This window comes from Gallus gallus, chromosome Z (assembly GCF_016699485.2).
Source record: "Gallus gallus isolate bGalGal1 chromosome Z, bGalGal1.mat.broiler.GRCg7b, whole genome shotgun sequence".
In the NCBI taxonomy this organism is placed as follows: Eukaryota; Metazoa; Chordata; class Aves; order Galliformes; family Phasianidae; genus Gallus; species Gallus gallus.
Window position 1 is genome coordinate 64,609,576 of NC_052572.1, and position 21,272 is coordinate 64,630,847.

General features: G+C 42.3%; 1 protein-coding gene and 1 long non-coding RNA gene across 7 annotated transcripts in view; one reads left to right on the forward strand and one right to left on the reverse strand.

Annotated features, from left to right (window-relative positions):
* Positions 1 to 18,490, reverse strand: part of RASGRF2 (Ras protein specific guanine nucleotide releasing factor 2) — a 127,177-nt gene extending 108,687 nt beyond the window's left edge. For all 6 annotated transcript variants that reach the window (XR_005843209.2, XM_003643077.6, XM_004949460.5 and 3 more), the window contains exon 1: positions 18,110 to 18,490. Coding sequence is in view for 5 of the 6 variants with exons in the window: in XM_003643077.6 (XP_003643125.1) it covers positions 18,110 to 18,394 (285 nt within the window). In the remaining variant the exon portion in view is untranslated. The remainder of the gene's footprint in view (positions 1 to 18,109) is intronic.
* A 290-nt stretch (positions 18,491 to 18,780) lies between these two features.
* On the forward strand, positions 18,781 to 21,063 carry LOC107052408. The gene is made up of 3 exons (XR_003072304.3): positions 18,781 to 18,889; positions 18,975 to 19,030; positions 19,427 to 21,063. It is a non-coding gene; the product is annotated as an uncharacterized LOC107052408 (long non-coding RNA).
* The last annotated feature ends 209 nt before the right edge of the window (positions 21,064 to 21,272 follow it).

Consider the following 21,272-nt stretch of genomic DNA (forward strand, 5'->3'; position numbering starts at 1 on the left):
GAACCACATAAAAATAATTCTTCTCTTTGCCTAACTGCTTAAGATTCTTCAATGCACCACTCTCACTGCATGTTGCCCTCATCTAAAAAAGTTTCAAAATTACTACAGTACACAGACTAAATGAGCAATCTTGGAGTCGGTGGTTCACATTGTATTCTCAATTGCAAAGACTCAAAAGAAACTGCCAAAGCCTAGCACCTATTGTTTGTTTGGAATGTCGAAGAGAAAACCTGTTGTTATTCAAAGGCACTGAAGATTGTATTTTCTAGTCCTGGGAAGAAAGAAACCCCAAGATACAAGATTAATCTTCTGCTGCTGTTTGGGGTCACATTTGCAGTAATTCCCAGGCCAACAGTGAGTGTGTTGCTAGCCACATGTATGGGCTCTGCAGAAAGCCTATTTAGGAGAAACTTGTGGAGCACGAATCATAGAATGGCTTGGGTTGGAAGGGATCCCAAGGATATCAAGTGCCAACCCTGCTCCCACAGGCAGGGCAACCAACCTCCAGATCTGGCACAAGACAAGGTTGCCCAGGGCCCCATCCAATCTAGCATGCATATTGGCCACTCCTAGTCCATTTATGACCTACACATCAGTAGTGCAAAAGCATCAGAGAGATATGGCATGCATGAGATGAATACATATTGGGCATGATTTTGACACAGTAGCTTGGAACACTTCTGCACATCCTCATGTCACAGCAAAAAGGAATGCTGTCACACTCTGGTGAGCAGACCTTCTGAGTTCAGAGAGAGCAGCAACTCTGGGGGGGGAAAAGGTACAGCTTTTAATACTAGAAAACCTTCACTGACACAGACTAGGCCACAAAGACAGTGTGAAAGGGAGCTCTTTTCAGGTCAGCATAGCATAAAATTATTACAGCAGGTAATTTAAACAACAATAGCGTGGTCCAAATTTGACAGGTTTCTCACAAATATTCTCAAAAAAAGCTCTTTTCTGGCTGTGTATTTATATACATATAATTTATGACCTAAGAGTCTGGGTTCATTTTACTAAAATTATGTCATCTCATTCCTACATTAGAAATGATTATTACTAAGACAGCATTCAAGCTAACGATCCATTTTCAACACAGGGTCACCAATCACTTCAATATTTGTCTTCATACATGCAGCCATTACTTAGAACTACAAAGATACAAAAAGGCTCCAGTTACTTATGTCAATCAGGTATTTTGTATGAAACTGAAATGTCAGTTTCACAGCTCTTTCCCCACACCTTGACTGAAACATAGAAAACAGTTTTATAATGAGAGGCATTCACTTTTAAGATAAATTTTATTTAAATTTAACAATTTAGTCTTTCTTTCATTTGGAAGCGTGAACTACAAACTAGTAGCTCCTTCACTCAGTGGTGAGATCTTGTGATTCATGAGATTTTTCACAGTGGACTTTTGCCAAATATTGTTATCTACTTAAAAAGAAAGGAGAAAAAAAAAAGCAAGAAATTTTACAGAGATCAAGCATCTAGTATTGAAGTAAGCATATACCTGCACTGAATGAATGGCCAGGCAGTTTGTCACAGAAAATCTATTATGATTATCATCACTGGGTGGCTACTAGACTTACTTCAAGATCAATTTGATTTACTAAACGGTCGTAAGTGTGACTGAAATGCAGATGCATCATAAGCACACCAAAAAATGGTGGGGGAAAAAAAAGAGAGAAACCCATCAGGAGTACCCAGTGGAAAAGTTTTCTTGAAAACTCTACAGGCTATGGAAAGTAAGTATCTACATGGGTGCAACACCTGTGGGATGCAGGAAAGATCATCTTGGATCTGTGCAAGTCTTGTTGAGGGATGATCACAGGAGGAACCACAGGCAGTGCAAGTGAGGGATCAAGGACGTTGGAGGAGGAACAAGCGTGGAAAAATAGGGGAGAAAGGGGAAAAAGACCAAAAACAAAAAAAACCAAAAAACCAAGAGGGCCAATCTGGCCAGGACACTCGTCTGTCCATGTCTTCTGCTTCACAGTTTTTACTGTATTCCTGTTAAACTCCACTTCTAACAATTTTCCTGGATAAGAGGATTCTGTATATTCATCTATGTCTGGAGCTCTAAGAGTCAAAGTGATGGTCACGTAATTCAACAAGAAATTCAAAGTCCTGTACTTAAGGGAGGAACAAGTCTAAGTAGGCAGACGCTACCCATCAGGAAAGCAGAATGCAGTAAAGGCCCTGGGAGTCCTTGTGGAAACTAAGTTGATCATGGGCCAGCAATGTGCCCGTGCCAAAAAAGCTAATGGTATCCTGGGCTACACTAGGAAAAGCACTGCCAGTTAGACAAGGAAGATGATCTTCCCATCGACTCAACACTGCTGAGGCCACACCTGAAATAATGTGCCCAGCTCTGGGCACCCCAGTACAAGAGCAATATGGACATGCTGGAGAAAGTACAGCATGGGACTATGAATACAAAAGGGCTTAGAGCACCTCTTCAGGGAGGAAAGCCTGAGAGAGCCTGTGGCTGCTCAATCTGGAGGAGGCTTGGGTGGTCTCACCAATGTCTTATAAATGCCATGAGGGAGAGTGCAGAGAAGACAGGTTGAGTTCTGTGTAATTATCTTATGGGCCAGGATAACAACACATTCTCAGGAAAACAGTGAGGGTTCACACTAAACTAATGAAAGGTAGCAGGATTGCTTCCTGTCAGGACAAAGGTACTGGCTAGAATACAGAAAACTAGGAGAACCTGAAAGATTTATTCTTTATTGTGAAATATTTATCTAGATAGGAGTATCATAATTATTAGTTAACTAATGTTCTGCAGCCATCAGAACATCTCAGGCAAGGCACTAGACATCACTTTTCAGATCTGGGTGTGGGTGTGTGACTAGGAAACCAATTTTAATGCAAGTTTTCAAGACTTTTTTTTTTAAAATACATTAGATGGTACGTACTTAGAGTAATTACATCCTACTTGCCGACTGCCATCTGATTCTAGAAAACCTAGCTGACTTGCTAGTAATGTAGCTAACCATAAAGAGATGTGCAAGTGTTAGATTTAAAACATGACCTGTGTTAGGAACTGAAAGATTACATATTATTTAAGAAGTCGCTCATCACACATTCAAAGTTGTTCAGTGTGAGTACAATAAGGAGGAATTATTACGACCACATCTCAAACTCCCTGGCAGCAGCAGTTATGTAGGATACATTTTATATAGCGATTTTCACAAAGTACATTTTAGGATTGCAAAAAATGAGCTATTTTAGGTGATAAGAGAAGTTTCAGAAATCTTATACACTGGAAACTTAAGTTAGGAATTTTCTAAACTCTTGGAGTGTACTGCAATGCTCTCAATATAAGAATATTCAATATTCAACAATACAAAGTGTATTAAATTCACTTTAATAATATACAGAATAAGATTTTTAAAACACCTGAATTCACCTATAGTATGCTCCTGCTGCATAAATAGCTTAAAGTGAATACTGGCAAATGTTTCCAAAAATGAAGCTGATGTCGCTTAAGTGGCACATCAGAACAATTATTTCAGCTTAAGTTTTTACAAGTACCTTGAATGACATGTTTAAGGACATTCTCAGAGAAATTTCCGTAACATTAAAGAAAAAAGCATCTATGCATACTTCTACATCTATACTGTGTATTTTGTTTTAGTGATCACAAGGGCTTTTGTCATCTACTCCGTTTATTATGCTAGTAGATACCAGTACTTCCATTTTTTCCAATCTGGAATGTCTGCTGTATTTTACCATGTCTTCCTGAGTCTATGTATGTTAAACTAAGCATGCCTAGCTCAGAGACGCCTACTGTTACACAACTTGGGCTTCCACACATACAAGCAGCTTCTAATTTAGCTTTTCTGTATACCCAAACGGCTCTTATGGGTTTAAATGCATCAAGCCCACCAAACCATCACTTGAAAGGAAGAGTATTTTGGTATTTTTGACAATACACATAAGTTCTTCCTACTCAGGAACAGGGATGAGCTCACGTTATCCACCACATTTCTGACTCCAGAGCAAAATTCAGTTAGTAAGGCTTTGACCAACACATGAATTTATTTATCTCCGAACAGTTTACAGTACTGTGTATTTTCTCAAATACTAGAGGAGACAGCTTAAATAACAGATAACAACACCTACGTAATAGAATTCTGCAGTTCCTGTCAAATAGCACTTCAAGCCAATGACAGATCCAAGATGCCTAATGCGGTTAACTGATAAGGGAGAAGGGACAGGTCAGGAGACAGAAGAATTAGTGACAGTTTATTTGCTGGGAGAAAGGCAAATAAAATTTTTGTTTGATTGTTTTTATTCACAGCTATAAACATAAAAATTGGTGCTATGAAACAGTTTTTGTTCAACATAAACACTGTAATCACATATGCCCACCCTAGTGACAGGATGTGTTTTAAACTAGTTACACACTTTTAATTCCTTACTTTGAAAAACAGAAAAATACTCATGAAATTATGATGTTTCATAGTCTGTACTGGTACACCATAACCCCAAAAATAAGAGGGAATGCCAGCAACTCTAGACTGTTATTTTCCATATTACTGCCTTAGCAGCTCTGTATTATTCTCAGGCAGTTCATGGAAAACTGCAGGTGTCTGAAGCAGATCTGACATACTCCAGCATCCCAAATGGTAACTAAAGGCACTGACATTTACTGACAATCTCAAGGCATGAGTAACTCGTACTAAAAGGTGCAGGTTTCACATGTACAACAAATGCAGCATTGGATACTATTAGTGATACAAATAATAAAAGTCTGCCATAGCTACATTAGCATTCTGTTTTTTTGGTTTGGGTTGTTTGGTTTTTTTTTTCCCCCCAAGAGGGTAAGAGGGCAACCTGATTCTGATAAGCATCTGTAATCAAGTGAGCTAATTGCATTTGGTTTTATTCTTTGGAAGCTCCCCAGACTCTTTCCCAAACGTTTTCCATTAATTGTCCGTATTTCCCATTGCACTCCACCCCAATCATATCCTTCCTGACTGGGGTTACTTAAAAATAACTTCAAATCAAGAAAGAACATCAGAGAAAAAAAAAATGGCAGCTGATCAAGACTTAATAAAAGGTACATGCTATGGCACCTGGTCCCACTTGAAATATTTAAAGAATTCACTTAGTTTCAATAACCCACTCCAGTGAAATTACTGCAGATGTACACAATGTAAAGGAGAAACACTTGATTCTATGCTTTTGATGAAAGAGCTATCATTCATTCATTTTTATGAAAGTAAATACAGTAAGAATAAACCATCATAATGTTTAGCTGCCCAGGGATGTTGTACCTTTATCCATGATGCAGTAGGTATTCCCCCGAGGGATGAAACATAAAACAAACAAACAAACAAGGCACTGGCACAAACAGTACAGGTAAGCAAAGGACAAGAGGAAATTCAGGAAGAAAAAGGATAGTAATAGAGAGTAAGAGAATGATACAGATGAGGGTTGCTCTGAATGTAGTGCCTCCTATTTTATGATGTTGGCCCACGATGTCTGTGGCAGCATGTTAGTGGCATGGAAGTAAATGTGAACCTTCCCATCAATCTTCTGTTACGTGTTGTTGCCGTGTGACAGATGGCAGCAGAGGGGCACCCTGACAGAATGGTGTCTGGCACAGAAGTACGTGTTGAGCAAAGGTGTATCACTGAATTCCTCCATGCAAAAAAAGTGGCACCCACTGACATTCACTGACTCCTGCTGCACGTTTACAGAGACCAACCAGTGGCTGTGAACACAGTGAGGCAGTGGGTGGTGCATTTCAGCAGTAGCAACAGTGACAGCCAGTCACTCGCACAGGTTCAGATTGTTACGAGAGAAGCATGAAGGTTCTTCATCCTTGGTGAAACTGCATTGCTAATGGTGGTTACTGTGTTGAAAAACAGCATTCTGTAGCTGAGAACTTGCTCTACCAAACTGCATCACCGTGTTCTTTGTACTGGCTGTAGTTTCTGTGGAATTAAATAGGAGGCATTACTTTCAGAGAGACTTACATAGTACCCAACCCAGAAAATTAAAGGTAAGGAAACGTGATAATAGCATGACCAAGTAGCCAAGATTTGAAATAAGAAAATAAGAGGCTGAATCATAAAGCAGACTGTGGTCACCAGGGAGCCCAACCACAGGAAAACATCCCACAGGCATGAGACAGGAGCGGTCAGCAGCCCTGCCCGTGGCCGGGCACTGGAACTGGATGATCTTTGAGGTCCCATCCAAACCAAGCCATTCTATGATTTTATGAAAACAAGCTCCCAGAGAGACTACAAATACTACAGCTGTACTCTGTGAGGCAGTCCACACCTTCCAATGTACTCTCCCCAGCAGTTATGCAGGTCTTGCACTACAGTATTTTCTTCCAAGCTTATTTCACGCAAGATGAGTATATCAAATGAAATCCTTTGTTTTATTTCAGTAACGTAAAAGTATACCACACCACTACACCACTGTCAGAACAAAAAGCTTTTATTGTTTAAGCTTCACCACTGCCCCCGGAAACAACAGCAGAAAGTCAGAATTACTCAGCAAATTGAGAAATAAAATGTTCTTGTGCTGGAAGCTAGTGGAACAGGTGGGCAAAAAAGATACAATGCATTTGGAAAGCCACGAGTAACAAAATGCACAATATCTTGGTTTTGTTCATGTGTTCCCTCCTGGTAGCACGCCGAAGCATTTTCTCATACAATGTGAATGAGAGGAGCATGGAGACTACACAAACTCACACAGCACTGCTCAATGCTGCACACACAAAGCAGCTCAGAGGCACTGCCTCATATTCATGGGGCAGAAATCAGACAAAACAAGCAGTCTGAAACTTAAACAAGGCAAAGCATCTGCCAAAGAGAAAGACAAAAATGAAGCCATTAGAAAGATGTGTGTACAACATATTATGAACCTAGTAATGAGTTTCAGTCATTACAAAAATTATACTCTTAGCACAGAAGAAACATCCTGCCTGCGTAAGTACCATTAACAGATACTATGCTATAATTACATATAACTGATGTCCTTAATCATTAGTTATTACTGTTGCAGAAGAAAAAAAGAGAGAGAAACTCTCCAATTTCAGTTAAGTGCATCAAAAACAAGAGGTCGTGCAATTCAGGTTAACAAGATCAATCAGCATTTCACCTGCAGTATAAATTGCCAGTGTGTACCCAGCAGAGGGAACTAAAGTAATTAATTACAATTAGAGCACAGCTGTATGTTTTGCAATTAGGTACTACACACACGCACACTACCTCAGGACTAACTTGTTAACTACTTTTGTGTTCTCCCATTAAACCACAGATGAATACCCTAAAATACTGCAAGGATAAACAAATATCCCCATGCAGATGGTATTACCCATATGCTAACATATGGGAAGCACTATTAGGCCTGTTGTACTAGAGAGTAAATAGGGCAGTCAAGAAGCTGATTTAGCAGGAAACCATGGGCAGCAAGGGGCTCAGGATGCAAATGCACACAGAACACACTTACTCCAAAGAACTCCTTACCATCCAGCCTATCAGCACACATACAACATGCATGCATTTAGATGTCCTCAAAAAACTAAAAATAAGCTTAAGTAAAAAAATTGAATCAGTATTTGCAGAAAGTCAACAAACCTTAAGAAAATCTATTTAAAACCAGAGCTGGTTGCATTTTCTGCCCTTCTATGGAAGGTAAATCTATTAATTTATTTCACGTGGAGCCACTTGGCATTACTCAAAATTGTCAGTCTGAGTGGTTGCCTTTACTTGGTTCACTTGGATGGCATGCAGCCAACGTACTGCTGCTAAGCCACAAGAATGCAGTACAGCATTCTTTAAAGCGTTTTAATATTAGTATATTTTGTGCAGACATTACTTGTCTGTAGGTCTGCAGCAATTTTCATATTGCTGATGACAGCACTCTCTCAGGTCGCTGAACATTTTAGGCTGTACAATACTGGACATGAGCTAAGTTGGCTTTCCCTCAGGCCACCAAGTAATGCACTTATGAAACTTCCATCTGCAGCAGGCAACACAAATCTGAACAGAATTAGCCTACGACCTGCAAGCTCACACCCATCACAATAACAAATGAATTTGTTTGCTGCAAATCTGCAGCAAAATGAATTGTCTCCATCTGCTCAATCAAAACGCTTCATCTTTTACATCCATTTATAGATGACTTTCACGCTTTAGATTTGTTTCTTGGGGAAGATGTTTGTGAGGCACATCAGTCTTTGGCATTAGATGACAAAGTCAAGTAAACAGAGGCTAGGAGAAGTGCTACGTTTGAAGCAGATTTGTGCATTATTACTTTAGTACCAGTTCTGCAAGGGTACTGATTATAGTCTTTTACTACACAACTTCATACTTTGCTTTCTCTTAATTCTTGAATATATGTCTTCCATACTGTATTGCAGACTAAAGAGAAGAGTTCAGAAACTGTTTACGTGCTGTCCCTTGACATCCCTCATTACATCATTCAGATGCTTCCTTAAAATAAACACATTTATTTTCACAGCAGCTTGTGAAGTAAGAAGGCAGCGGTGCAAAAATGGTCAATACAAGATTCAGTCATTTCAGAAACAGCAACTCCATTTTGACGCTGATCTGAGAAACCACCAGCCTTTCGTGTTTAGAAGGCACTTCTATTAGTTTTAATCATAAATTCCACAGAGTTCAGTTCTACCTTTGACTGCCAAGCTCCTGCTTGACATCAGGTAACCAAAATGGGGAACGATGAATAACCACTTGTAAACCGCCTCAGGTATGTGATTTCCAGAACATTTCACAGGGATTCTAGGCAAAAGATCCAGTTCCCACATGGGGTGTCCTGATTTTACCTCCTTTCTCTTCCTTATAAGGTCAGGCTCTTCTCAGTAGTGCATCATGATAGGACAAGAAGCAACAGCCTAAAACTTGAACATAGAAAGTTCCATACAAACATGTGGAAGACCTTTATGGTGAGGGTGACAGAGCACTGGAACAGGTTGTCCAAGGAGACTGTAGAGTCTCCTTCTATGGAGATACTCAAGACCCCTCTGGGCATCTACCTGTGTGAGCTATTGCAGGTTACCAGCTTTAGGACGAGGTTTGGACTTGATGACCTCTTGAGGCCCCTTCCCCCTGCAATTCTGTGATTCTGTTATACTGTTTCACATTCACGTACTGCTACTGTTCAGAGAAGGAGGGGAAAAACAGGAAAGCCTGACAGAAAATGATCTTCTTTGGGACATAATCCCAATTTTTCTCTTTCTGCATACTTTCTGCATACTTCTGCATACATACATGAGAAAGGAGTCCAAGGAAAGAATCATATCTGATGCAACAGATGACATAGTTACAGAGAAGAAAGAGTGACTACTAGGCTGCCCAAGAAGCTTAGCTCTGTTCTCTTTGGAATACTGGGTGCTTGATCTTGCATCTCTAATACCTGTTCATACACTGTGAGAACACAACTAATTGGGCTTCATACAAAAGCTAAAGACATAGAAAAGGACAACACTTCACCTAAATATACACTAACAAAAAACAGCTACAGGATCACAGAGTCAAACTGGGCTGACAATGTGATAGCAGCAGCTGACAACTATCCCAATCTTGGGTAATCACTAGGAGAGAAGGCACATACCTCCCTCTCAAGTAGGTTTTATACTTGTCCTGATATTCTTCGATTCTAGTGGTAGTTTTGAAGGGCATACAGTTTAATGCTTACAGCTTCTTCTAGTCCAGTATGTTTAGCCAGGCATTTCAATCAAGGCATATGCAATTCCTGCTGTCCCCTCATCTGAATTTTAGGTGCAGTGTGAAACCCAACAGCCAGAAAAAAAAAAAAAGAAAAAAGAAAAAAAAAAGAGAGAGAGATCCGTTACCAAGCTGTGGCCCTATTTGCACTTGAAACACAACAAATTCCACTGCCCACTTATTAGTGTAGGCATGCCATGCTGGCATGTAGCTTGGAGAAAAGAAAAAGAAGAGGAAAGCCTGGAATGACAAATTCATCTCTATCTTTTATGCCACCTCCCCTCCACTATTCCCAAGCTCAGCTTGTATTGCCTTTAATCATCACGTACTTGTGTCAAGGAAGCTACAACCAACAGTCACAAAATTCCTGACAAATACCCCTGACAAATTATACAGATAAGACAGAGAACCAACCCAGGAACATTATTCAACAGCCCTCATTTGACATTCCTGGTCAAGCCCTAGAAATAGGCAAGGACACTTAAGCATCCAACACAGTACCATTTGATCATCTCACATACTGACTTTCCGTTTATCTGTACACACAAACATGTGCATGACTGGTGACTATTGCACTGCAGACAGTGATGAATTCCTCCTCTCTTCTGTCAGTCTTTCTTCTTTCTTTCTCTTAAGAGAGTTTTGCAGATGGTCCACAACTTTGAACTTCCACACAAAGAATTTATTAGGAAGAAGCATTTTTAATATTTCTCTAAAATTGCTCTTTGTGCCAAATGGAAGAGGATACAATTAGTATAAAAGAACCTGGCAATTTTCTTGTCATACTTCAACATCCATGAATGCACGAGGTTAAAAATGAATTCCCAAATTCTAGAGGACATCACAGAGATTCTGTCAAAAATCACTAAACACCATTTCCACAATTCCAGAGGAGTATATATAAGCTTCAGCATGTGCTGAAACAGGAGAAACAATTTGTGTAAAGAGAGGAAGAAAAACAGAAGGAAAAATACTGTCCCACTAAATCCTTCTGAACTTTCAGTATGTGAGAATCCAGAGCATGACAAAAACATTGAGCAAAAACCAGCAGCGTTGTTGTATGTCTCAGCACCCACCATGGGAGATTTCAGAACTTTGCCTACACCCACAAGCACTAAAAATCTCATGTTTGGCTAGGGAAAAGAAGAACAAAATAAAAAGCCTGTTCTCCATGCCAGCAGCAGAACACATCATGTAACATGCCTGGAGTACAGGTGTCTGCATGCCAGGCATCTAAGTTGATATTACAGTCAGCTGCAACTCAGACAGAGTCAGTGGAGTCCGCTCAGTTTAACCAGTGCCTCTTTTATGTCTCTTTTATGCTGGGGTGAATCATTCTCTAGTCCTCCCTCTATCAGCTCACGTGGGGTGCCTAAAGTGACACGAGCAGCATCCTACTCCACGTCAATTTAAATATGTGGACACTTGCAGAGTGTTTATAATTTCTTCAAGGAATGCTAAATAGATGCAAAGTATTTAACAATAGCACCATAATGATCTGGCAGACTTCAAGAGATTGTAGAGGATGCAGCTGTGCAATGGAAATCTTGCAGTGATTTAGGAACTTCAACCACACCATGTCGCACCACAGAATGATTAAAAGGCAGATAATTTCCATTAATCAGCCATCACACTGCAGCCAAATATTCAACAGGCAAAAAACGTACCAAAGTTACTGTCCTGCAGTGCCGTGAGAAGGGAGAACCATCAGAGAGAGAGACAGAATAAAATTCCAATTCTTTTCAACAGATATGAAATTGAAGACACAATGTTTATTCACAAAAGTAGTAGTGGAACTGAATGAAGCTGTCACTATAAACGTCTGCACTACAGAACAGTGGAAGTAACATGACTTACAACGATACAGCTGAATTCAGTCGGTAGTTTATAATCACTTCCTAATAAAACACTGAGTTCTGAACTTGTGCAAGAGATAATGGCTACTCCACTGAAATGGCTAGATGGAGTTGGGGAAGTCTCTGCTTTTACGTATACCGATATTGTACCTCAAACAGAAATCCTTATGGGATTGGCAAATCAAAAAGCATTTGGAAGCTAGATTGTAAGCATATGTTCCTAGGCACCTAGTGCAGAGGCAGTGTGCTAAATAAAATCCCATCCTTCAATCAGCATCGGTAATGGCTGTCAGACAGAAAAGCTGAAAAGAGGTACTACCTGGAATTTCATTTTCTTTTAACTTTATGAACAGAGCAATGACATTGTCTTCCTAAATTGTTATCACAGGCAAAAAGAAAGCAACAAGTACTGGTATTGTTTCCTGTGCAAACAAAATCTAACCCTACAGCACTCCATCAGATCTATCAAACAGTACCTAAATTTGAACATCACACCACCTTGTATACACAAAATGAGAAAGCTTAGAACATTCACACTGAAAAACAGGTTGGCAATGTAGCCACAGCATCAAACTTGCTTCAAAGCAGGGGATCTAGAGAGATACACCACAGCAAGCAGTTAAATCTGTTGCTAAGAGCAGCCAAAACCTGTGGATGGATATTTTCAGACCTCATTATCTTCACCAGCCACATTAGGTCTAGATTAACGATTTACTAATGTACCACAGCAGTTCTTTTTGATGCAAATCTGCTCTGCATTTAATACATTGAGTTGTGGAGAATACTGCACCAGCTCTGCACAGATGCCCAGAGCAGCCATTCTCCAAGTGCAGCCAAGATAAGGTGACAAAGTGGGACACAATCCAGTGTGCCACTTTCAAGTGAGGGCAGAAGGTGCTGCAGCAATCAGCTCTCCACACAGATAGTATGCACTGCCAGCTGGGCAGGACATCACTGCTGGTAGAGATGCACTGTGGGTACTTGTGCCAGGAATCACAAAATGATTCACTGATGGTGCACTAGAACAAGACCTGTCCCTTACCTCTCTGCACAAACTAGTTGGTAATGCAGACATACTGCAAGTGACAAAAACAAGACTGGTGATTGTAATACATGTGGCCAAAGCAAGGAACTCTAGCAGATTTTATTACACACACACATTCTTAGAATGGAAAATCCTCAGCAAGGTGATCAAAAAAGCGCTGGTAATGATGACACTGCTATACATAATACATGAAAATACTGTAATAACACTGTCTGATTACCACAGAAATAAAGGAAGATCTGCCTTGACCTCTTTTCAAGTAAGCAGTTAGAAATTGGTATGGACAGCATGTGGCTGGGAAGCAAGCCACGTTCTTAGATATGTGTGGATGATAATGAAGGAGAAAACAATATATATTTTAAAAGTTAAATAAAGTCAAATGAACATGGATGAAGCATCATTATCCAGCAGACCGGGGACAGACTTGCTATTTTTATGCTCAGAATTTTTTGTTTCCCACATATTCCTACAAATTCTTGAGGAATCAAATGAATCAAGTGAAATGTGTGCAAGTTCTACTAACAGGAACACAGATAAAATGAGGGAAAAAAGTATCAGCATTCACCATCAAGAACAATTAAGTTCATGTTAAATTGATATGAAACTATTCACATTTTAAGTGCAGGTTATGCTGCCGTACCTGCATCAGCTTCAGTCATTTTGTATGGCCTTTCTGTGGTGCTGAAGCCTGCAAAGGTAGAACAAATTCTGACACTGTAAGCATCTACACAACACTTTACGATCATGATGCTCCGGGATGAAGTTCTAATTTTATGTGCTTCCAGTCTTCCACTTGTTGATATCTCTCACCTGTTGGCTACAAGGAATTCCCAGCATCTCCCTTAACAAGACTTTGCCAAATGATGCTTGCCACTTGGGATCATACTTTTGCCAATACTTCAACTAAGGAGCATGCTTTTCTGTTATAACATCCTGCAGTACTTCAGAATGATACAGTATCTCACAGAGAGTCGTTAAGGATGTCATGCTGTGATTTCTCTCCAATAATACTTTGTACCCACTGATTTTGGCATTTCTGCCACGCTTCCAATGCTCTTAATGCTGTCTTTCTGCTCTGAGTGTAACTAACAGTCATAGACAGAAAACAAAACAACAGACCATTGTCACCTTCTGGACCAAAGTCACCTGACATAGGTTAAGGTAGCCAGAAGTTAATACTAAACTACTGAAGGACATCTGTATTCTACAAGTTATGTCTGTGTAGATTTAGCTAACTTTTAAAGAAGGCAGCACGTCAAAAACAACCTCATTCTACCTGCAACACATTTCTCAGAGATACTCCCTGCATTTGCACAGTTACAAGCTGCTTTTTTTTTTTTTTTTTTTTTTTAAATGCTGCATCAGAAACATATCATTCCAAGGGTTAGAATTAAATGCTTAAAAATTTTGGCCTACACTTTGGCAATATGCCACAGAAAGTACAGCCACGGCACTTATTTTCTGTTCTTTTTATTCTCAAAATATACTCATTACCAAGCAAGCTGAAATCCTAAACTTTTATCAGGTAGCAAAGTTCAATTAATTTGGAGATCAGAAGAACGAAACTTTTCTATTTATTTACTGTCTGTTGCCCTAGGTCAAAAAGTATGCTGTAAATGCAATTCACAACTCTCCATGAATGGCCAGAGGTAACCACTCCAATGCAGCACACCTTAAGCAGGAGGCCATGTCAGCAACTCATTTCTTAGTTACTGTTTAACTGCACCTGAAAGTGATTTTTGCACTTATGTCCAGAAACCATGCTGTCTTACGATGGTCCAGAAGTGACAAGGGGAGAAATAGAGTTTATCTGGAAAGTAATTAAGAGCCAGTTAGATCAAAACTGTCTTCTGCAAGAGCCATTCAGAGAATGTTTTATGAGAAGATCTTATTAACACTATCACAATTAGCATTTCCACATCTTAAAACTTTCCCACTGGCCACTTTTTTGAAGGTAGTCCACACAAAAATAATAATAATAATAAAAACCAGCAACCCACAACCAACCCAAGAGAAAACAAACAAAACAAAAGAAACAACCTTTACATTGCAAGAATGTTTTTATTCAAAGCAACACCACAGATAACACACTGTGTTATCTGTTACAGAACCACTGCCATCTGAACTACCCAGACACTGAGAAAACAAATTCGTCGATTTGCTTTGAAATTCTTTAGGAAATGTCTAACACCTGGGCATCCAGGCTGGACCTTCCCACTGGAACTTCCAAAGAAGCCATGTGCCTGCACACAAGCAGCATGATTCATGGACAGTACTACAGCTGAACCTGGCAACCTGTCTTGTCAAAGATTAGACATGCCTGAGGAGTAATGTAGCAGACACAGGACGCTGAGGGACAGAAGGGTTTTCTTGGCCTATTAAAGGTTAAGAGATGAACTTTTTAAGTTATTCTATCTTCAGATAAAGTGACCTTTAAGCGTTGTAGGCAGATTTTATGTACACGGAATTAGCAGAGAGGTGCAGCACAGGGTGCTACTGGTGTATGCCTTCATTAATTCGAGGAACATATAGAAAACAGCGAGGTTTCAAACACCGAAAAAAATCACAATGTCCTTTATAAAATAAATACGCAGCTACAGTGAGCAGCAAAAATTCAAATAATTGGATTCTGTTAATCTGTGGGGACACGGACTTAATGCTGCATTTAATTTTGCTAAGTGGGAGGAAGATTAGGCAAGATACAAACAATAGCCGCGGCTCAAATCATAGAAATTCACGAACTTGAGCACAATCGGACAGTTATTAATTACCAGATCAGAATATTTTGATGTATTCAGGCTAGAGCTACAAAACTAATGAACAGTTACCCTCCTAGTGAAGGCAAAAATATTTGTGTTTCAGTACACACATTTCCAACAGCAAGTGAACTTGCTAGATAATAAGCATTGGTCTCCTATGAAATACTGGGAAAAGCTTACTTTTTAAGGATTTTATTTAGCTTCTGAAAGAGGCAAGCCACTCACTGACACAAAACCAATCTCTGTCCAGAATCTCTGAAAGAAAAGCTGAAACTTCATTCTCATCATCTCCGTCACTGACAGTGGAGTAGCTGTTGGGACCTGCACTTGTTTGCTCTCAGTGGTTCCTGCGGGGAGAAGCATTTTAACTAACACCAGAATTTAAGCACTTCAAATGTAGTATTTCCGTGTCATGATTTGCTGCTTGGAAGCAACACTCCTTCCACACTGTTCTCTCAATTTCAATCTGTTTTCTTTCCTGAGATAATTTTGAAGTAAAATCAGAGTGGATAGCAACAACTGCTTAGCATTTACGAAATCGCTCCTGAAATTTGAGGGAGATCAGAACACTATTTTTAAATCAAAGCTTTCCCTGAAAATCACGAGCATCTACAGCACATTTGGTTCAGTGCCATACTCACAGAATATCAACTGATTCATGCACTGTGCAACTTCTTAATATTGAGAAACGCACTGTACTTTCAGAACAAGCATCCTGAAGGACTCTGAAGCAAGAAGTATACTAATATATTTAAGCAAAAGAGGAAAAAAAAAAAGCCTCCTGTTGTCTTTGTAACTCTTAAAGCTCTGTTTATTTTCAGTTACCCAAAAAAATATAATTGGCATCTTTTGCAAAACAGCATGACCGTTCCTGTAATACTTTATGTTCCCTCATGACGGGCGGTTGGAAGAGCCAACAGCACCAGCATGGCTCAATGTGAAATAATTAAGCTGCTGTGCCTGCTGGGAGCCAGATATCCAAGCTAAATGCTTCTGTTGCCTAAAATACAAGCTCCTGGATACCAAAGCACAGTGCCAGCACTCTCCCCACTCAACTCCAAACACCTCTCAGCAGAGTTCTGATCTGACACACGATTTGCCAAGCAGTACAAGACTAAAGCATGTCAAACTAAAAAGAAAAGGATGGGAAAGCTAAGGAAAAAAAAAATATGTACCTTTCTGCACACACTTTCCACCATCTTTGGCTGCATAACTTAAAGAAAACGCATTGTAGCTCCAAATGTTAATTCGAAGGATGCTGATGAAACTCTCGTGTAATTAATTGTTTTTACTCCCCTTTCCTTGCAATTCCTCTGCACAAATCGCTCTGGTGTCTGAACTATCCCAGCAATTAAAACCCTGAGGGCTTCCTTTCCTTCTGTCCCTTGGCAAAGGCTGATCTGATTTGTGAAAAGATAAGGTCCAGCTTCCTTTTTTTTTTTCCACCCCCCCCACATGCCATTATTACATTTGTGAGGTTAAATCAAAGCAAATTAAATCCAGGCACTATTCTTACACTGCCAGCAGTTAAAAACGTGCAACGCAGAGTCTTCATTAGCATCTGATTAAAATAAATTTGTCTTCCTCTGTTACCAAATGGAAGGCTCACATCTTATCACTTTACGCCTGGAAGAAGACAAGCATAGTTTTTAAATAAAAAGAAGCAGAATATTTGCAAATACTCCTTCATTCCTGTTGTTCTCGATTAGTTTTGGTCACTGTGGGAGCACAGCTGAGCAGACACTGGTGTCTACACCAGCACGCAGCCAAGGGTGTGCTTTAAAGTATTAATGTCTGGAAGAACTGCAACGCTCGGGAGCTTTATTCTGTGAAAGTCAAGTGAAAGATGAACGGGAGAAAGGTGTTTTCTGATGGTCTGCCCTGCAAATTCAGGCTAAGATCTCAAGGAAAAAAAACTGAACGGTGTTCTTCTGTCTCTGCAGCAGCGATCCCTTAGTCTACCACGTTTTTTAAGGCAGCATTTATAAAAATATAAACATAACTGATGTTCGACAGAAAGCAAAACGCAGCATGCTGCCCAGAAACGAGTCTGCCTCCGCACTGCTAAACGTAACCACACACAGCTCCGACATCCATCGCGGCCAAAGCACAACTTGGGGCTCCGCACGAACAGACGCGGGAAGGCGTCGTTTTCACACAGGCAAGCCACAGTTTCACGACGCTACGAGTAACCAAGCGTACGTAAAGCAGACAGGGCAGCAGGCAGTTCAGACTGACCCGGGGGATCCACAGGATTTGGGCCATCAGTGCTTACGGAAGCGCACCTGGCAGCATAGTGTGACCGGCGGACGCAGCGCGGCTAAATCACCTCAGCGCACAACGTGCACTGCGTGTCACCGCGAGCCGCTGAAGTACGCAGCTCTCGTCCGGGAGGAGGCGAGCGCTCAGGACAGCGCGGGCTGCGCGCCGCCGGCACGGCCACAGAGCGGACGGGACACGGCGGAAGCCGACCCGGAGACAGCCGACGGGAAGCGCCCGCCGCGGGCCCGGGGCCGCCGCGGCTCGGCGGCCCGTCTGACACCTGTTGGGCTCCGCGCGGCACGGCGCGACCGGGGCGCGCCAGGTGCGGCTCCCGCGGATTTCAACGAGAGAACGCAACGGAGATAAGAAGGCAGGTGAGGCGCGAGGAGGCGAGCCGCTCCGCGCCGTGCCCTTCCCTCCCCTCGCGGGTTACGCAACCTCCCCGCCCGCCCCTATCCCGCCGCCGGTTACCTGCTTGTCCAGCGCCGCGTCCTTCGCGCTGCCGGCGGCCGCGCCCTTGGGGGCCGGCGCCCGCTCGCAGCTGCAGCCCTCCAGCATGTAGATGCCGGCGGGCCGGGCGCTCTGCTCGCTCTCGAAGTAGAAGAGGACGTTCTGATAGAGGGCGAACCACTTCTCGTGCCAGCGGTTGGCCTCGGCCGTCCTCTTGCTCAGGTAGCCGCGCTTGGTGCCCTCCTTGCGGGCCAGCAGCGCCAGGTATAGGGCGTGCCCCTCGTTGTACCGCACGCTCTTCTGCATGGTGCCCGGCAGCGCCTCGCCGCTCACAGCCCGCCCGGCATCGGACACCCTCCGCGGGCGCCCAGCGCGCCGGCACCGGCTGCGCCGGGCGGCCCCGGCCCCCGGCCCCCGCCCCGCGCTCCGCCCGCCTCAGTGCGCGCCGCCTCCCCGAAGTTGGGGCCCGGCCGGAGCGAGCGGGCGGCGGCGACTGCTGCCCCCCGAGCGGCGTCACGTGGCGGAGATCAGCCGCAAAGCCGCTTTACAGCCCGGCGATTTAAAGAGCAAAGTCGCCGCCGCAACGCACGGTCCCTCCCTCCGCGCCTCGCGGGGCCGCCCCCCTCCCGCCCGCCCTCAGGGTTCGGCGCGGGGGCGGCGGGCAGCGGGGGGCGGCAGCGAGCGCTCGGGACGGGGACGGGACGGGACGGGACGGGTGGGCGGTTCGTTCGCTGTTGGCGCCCAGCTTTTCTGATTCTCTCTGAGAAAAACCTTCGAAAGGCCCGGGTCGCAGCGCGCGGGGTCGGTAACTCGGTTCCGCGAGGTGCGCGGCGAATGAAAGCGCAGAAACCCTCCACTTTTAACCCGCTTTTCTCTTTTCTTAAAGGCGAGGAGCGCCGCAGGCAGCCTCCCGCTGCCGGGAGGAGATGCTGAGCCCGCCCGGTAAGTGCTGCCGCGGCTCGGGGGGCTGCGCTCCGCGGGAGCTGTGCGGGGCTCGGCGCTGTGCCACAGCCGGGCGGGGGGCCGGGAGCGGGCAGACCCCCTCCTAAAGGATAAGGTGTGGAAAAGGCGCTGTTGTTCTACAGACAACGTAGGTGTGGCGTGGAAATTGCTGCTCGCTTAAGGACCCCGGTAATTTACAGTGTTACTTAAGCTTTTGTAGCTCCTTCACCTTTAAATCTCTTTTATTTAAAATGCATTTCTGCCTCTTTTGCTTTGAAGAGGGCTTACAGAAAGGACTTTGGACCTCTTGCTGTCCATCTGAACAGCACCTGAAAGTTGCAGTAAACGATGTGCCTTACATGGGAGTTGTGAAATGCTCCGTGTGATCTCTTGCAGCGATGATGGTTCTGAGCGCGGCTGATAAACACGCGGCCCCACGTGAAGTGTGCTCTCTGAACACACAACTTTGTGTAAGGAGAAGCCAGCATACAGAAGTTCTGCTGATACCGGCTGTCTTCCCCCGTGACTTCAGACCGTGCAGTCTGAGCACAATAAGTGGTGCACAGGGAAGACCAGCTTTTGGACAGGGATTGAAGAAACATCATGTGGGTGACTTGCATGTATGACATAATCCATATCCAGGCATATTAATGACTGGGTTCTTACTTGGATCTTACTCTGCGTCTTTGGTTCAGCATCACTCAGCCCTGTGCTATCCAAGCCAGTATCAACCCAGTGTGTGAAACATCATGAGATGCTGCATTTCTTGGTAGAAGCAAATGTCGAGGCAAAAAAAAATTAAGGGAAAGATGTAGGGTGCAGTTCAAAAGAGTTTTCAGTATTCTCATAAATAAATAGTTTTTTCCAAAAGAAACACATCTGCATTGTGACCAAAAGCTGTAGTACAAACCTGTATTTGCCAAAATGAGGTTTCAAGTTTTGCCCCGGTTTGAGTCAGTTGTATATTAATGTGCCTTTTGCATAAATCAGAAATAGTTATGTCCATTCTACCATAGCAGCTTCAACATACATTTGAAAATGACAGCTATTTCAACTACAAAATGAAGAAAGAGGATTTCATTTCACTGCATTTTCTTCTAGACAAGCAGGCATTTTTCTTACACTGAGAATGCTGGTGTGTCACTGCATAGCAATCCACAGGAATTACGAGGCATCTAATGTTCCTGCTCACTGAAGGAAACACTGACTGTGCAGCCATCAGTTTGCTGTGAACTTCTCTACTTTATCATGCAGATCATGGCATAGTTATCTCAGAGATAAGTTCTTCATCACTTGGTTGTTCTTATAAAACACAACCTAGGTTTTACCATTTTAAATATTTACCATATACCCACGTGTAATATTCGATACATCTAAAAGCATGCAAGTAAATATGTGTTTTTAAAACTTCATTACCAGCAATAAAGAAGTATTTTTTTAAAAAAAGCAATACTGCATTTGTATGTAGGAATATGATCAAGCTGTTTATGTAGACATGGAGGTAAGGGAATCTATTGATGTAATCGGTATCATGGGGTTCTGAAGAAAAGGACATACAGACAAGCACACTGCTTTACCTTATTTTCATTACGACTTCCTTAAATAACTCTTCTTCTGTGTATTTTCATTCCATAGGATAATTTGTAAAACCATATCCCTGAGTGTGGCAGTTCTATGCACCCTAAGGAACTTCCTGTAAAACTGGTGGCTATCTGGAAAGTTACATCAGCTGAGGTTGGTTAAGTTAGTTTAGCATGTATTACCTTGAGATTTTCCTTGGGAGGTAATTCGTTGCTGGTTGTTAAACGCTAGCATAAATAGCAAAATACATACCGGTGTATATGATGGTGCGAGTGCTGATGTTGTTCTGGGACCAAAAGCTTGTGAGGGCGAGTCAGTGAGTTGTCACTCTAATGTTTGACAGGTGTCAGGAAAATCTGTTCAGAATGTATGTAAAAAGTAAGCCTCTATTCTGAAAAAACACTGGGAAAAATAATGTAATGGTAATAAATATTGCTTAAAGCAATGGAAAAGTGTTGTTCTGCTGTCATTTTTATGCCTGGTTTTGTCTGGTCTTGCTGTATGTTTTTACACATTTAGAATGCTTTCTCTTCATTTGTCACTAGGTTGTGATAGTAAATCATTATTTACCTTTACATGTCAAGGTAATGTACCACATACAAAATAATTCTGTAAAGCTGTTGAACGACGACTGCAGTATCTTAAGGGGAAGAAATTACAT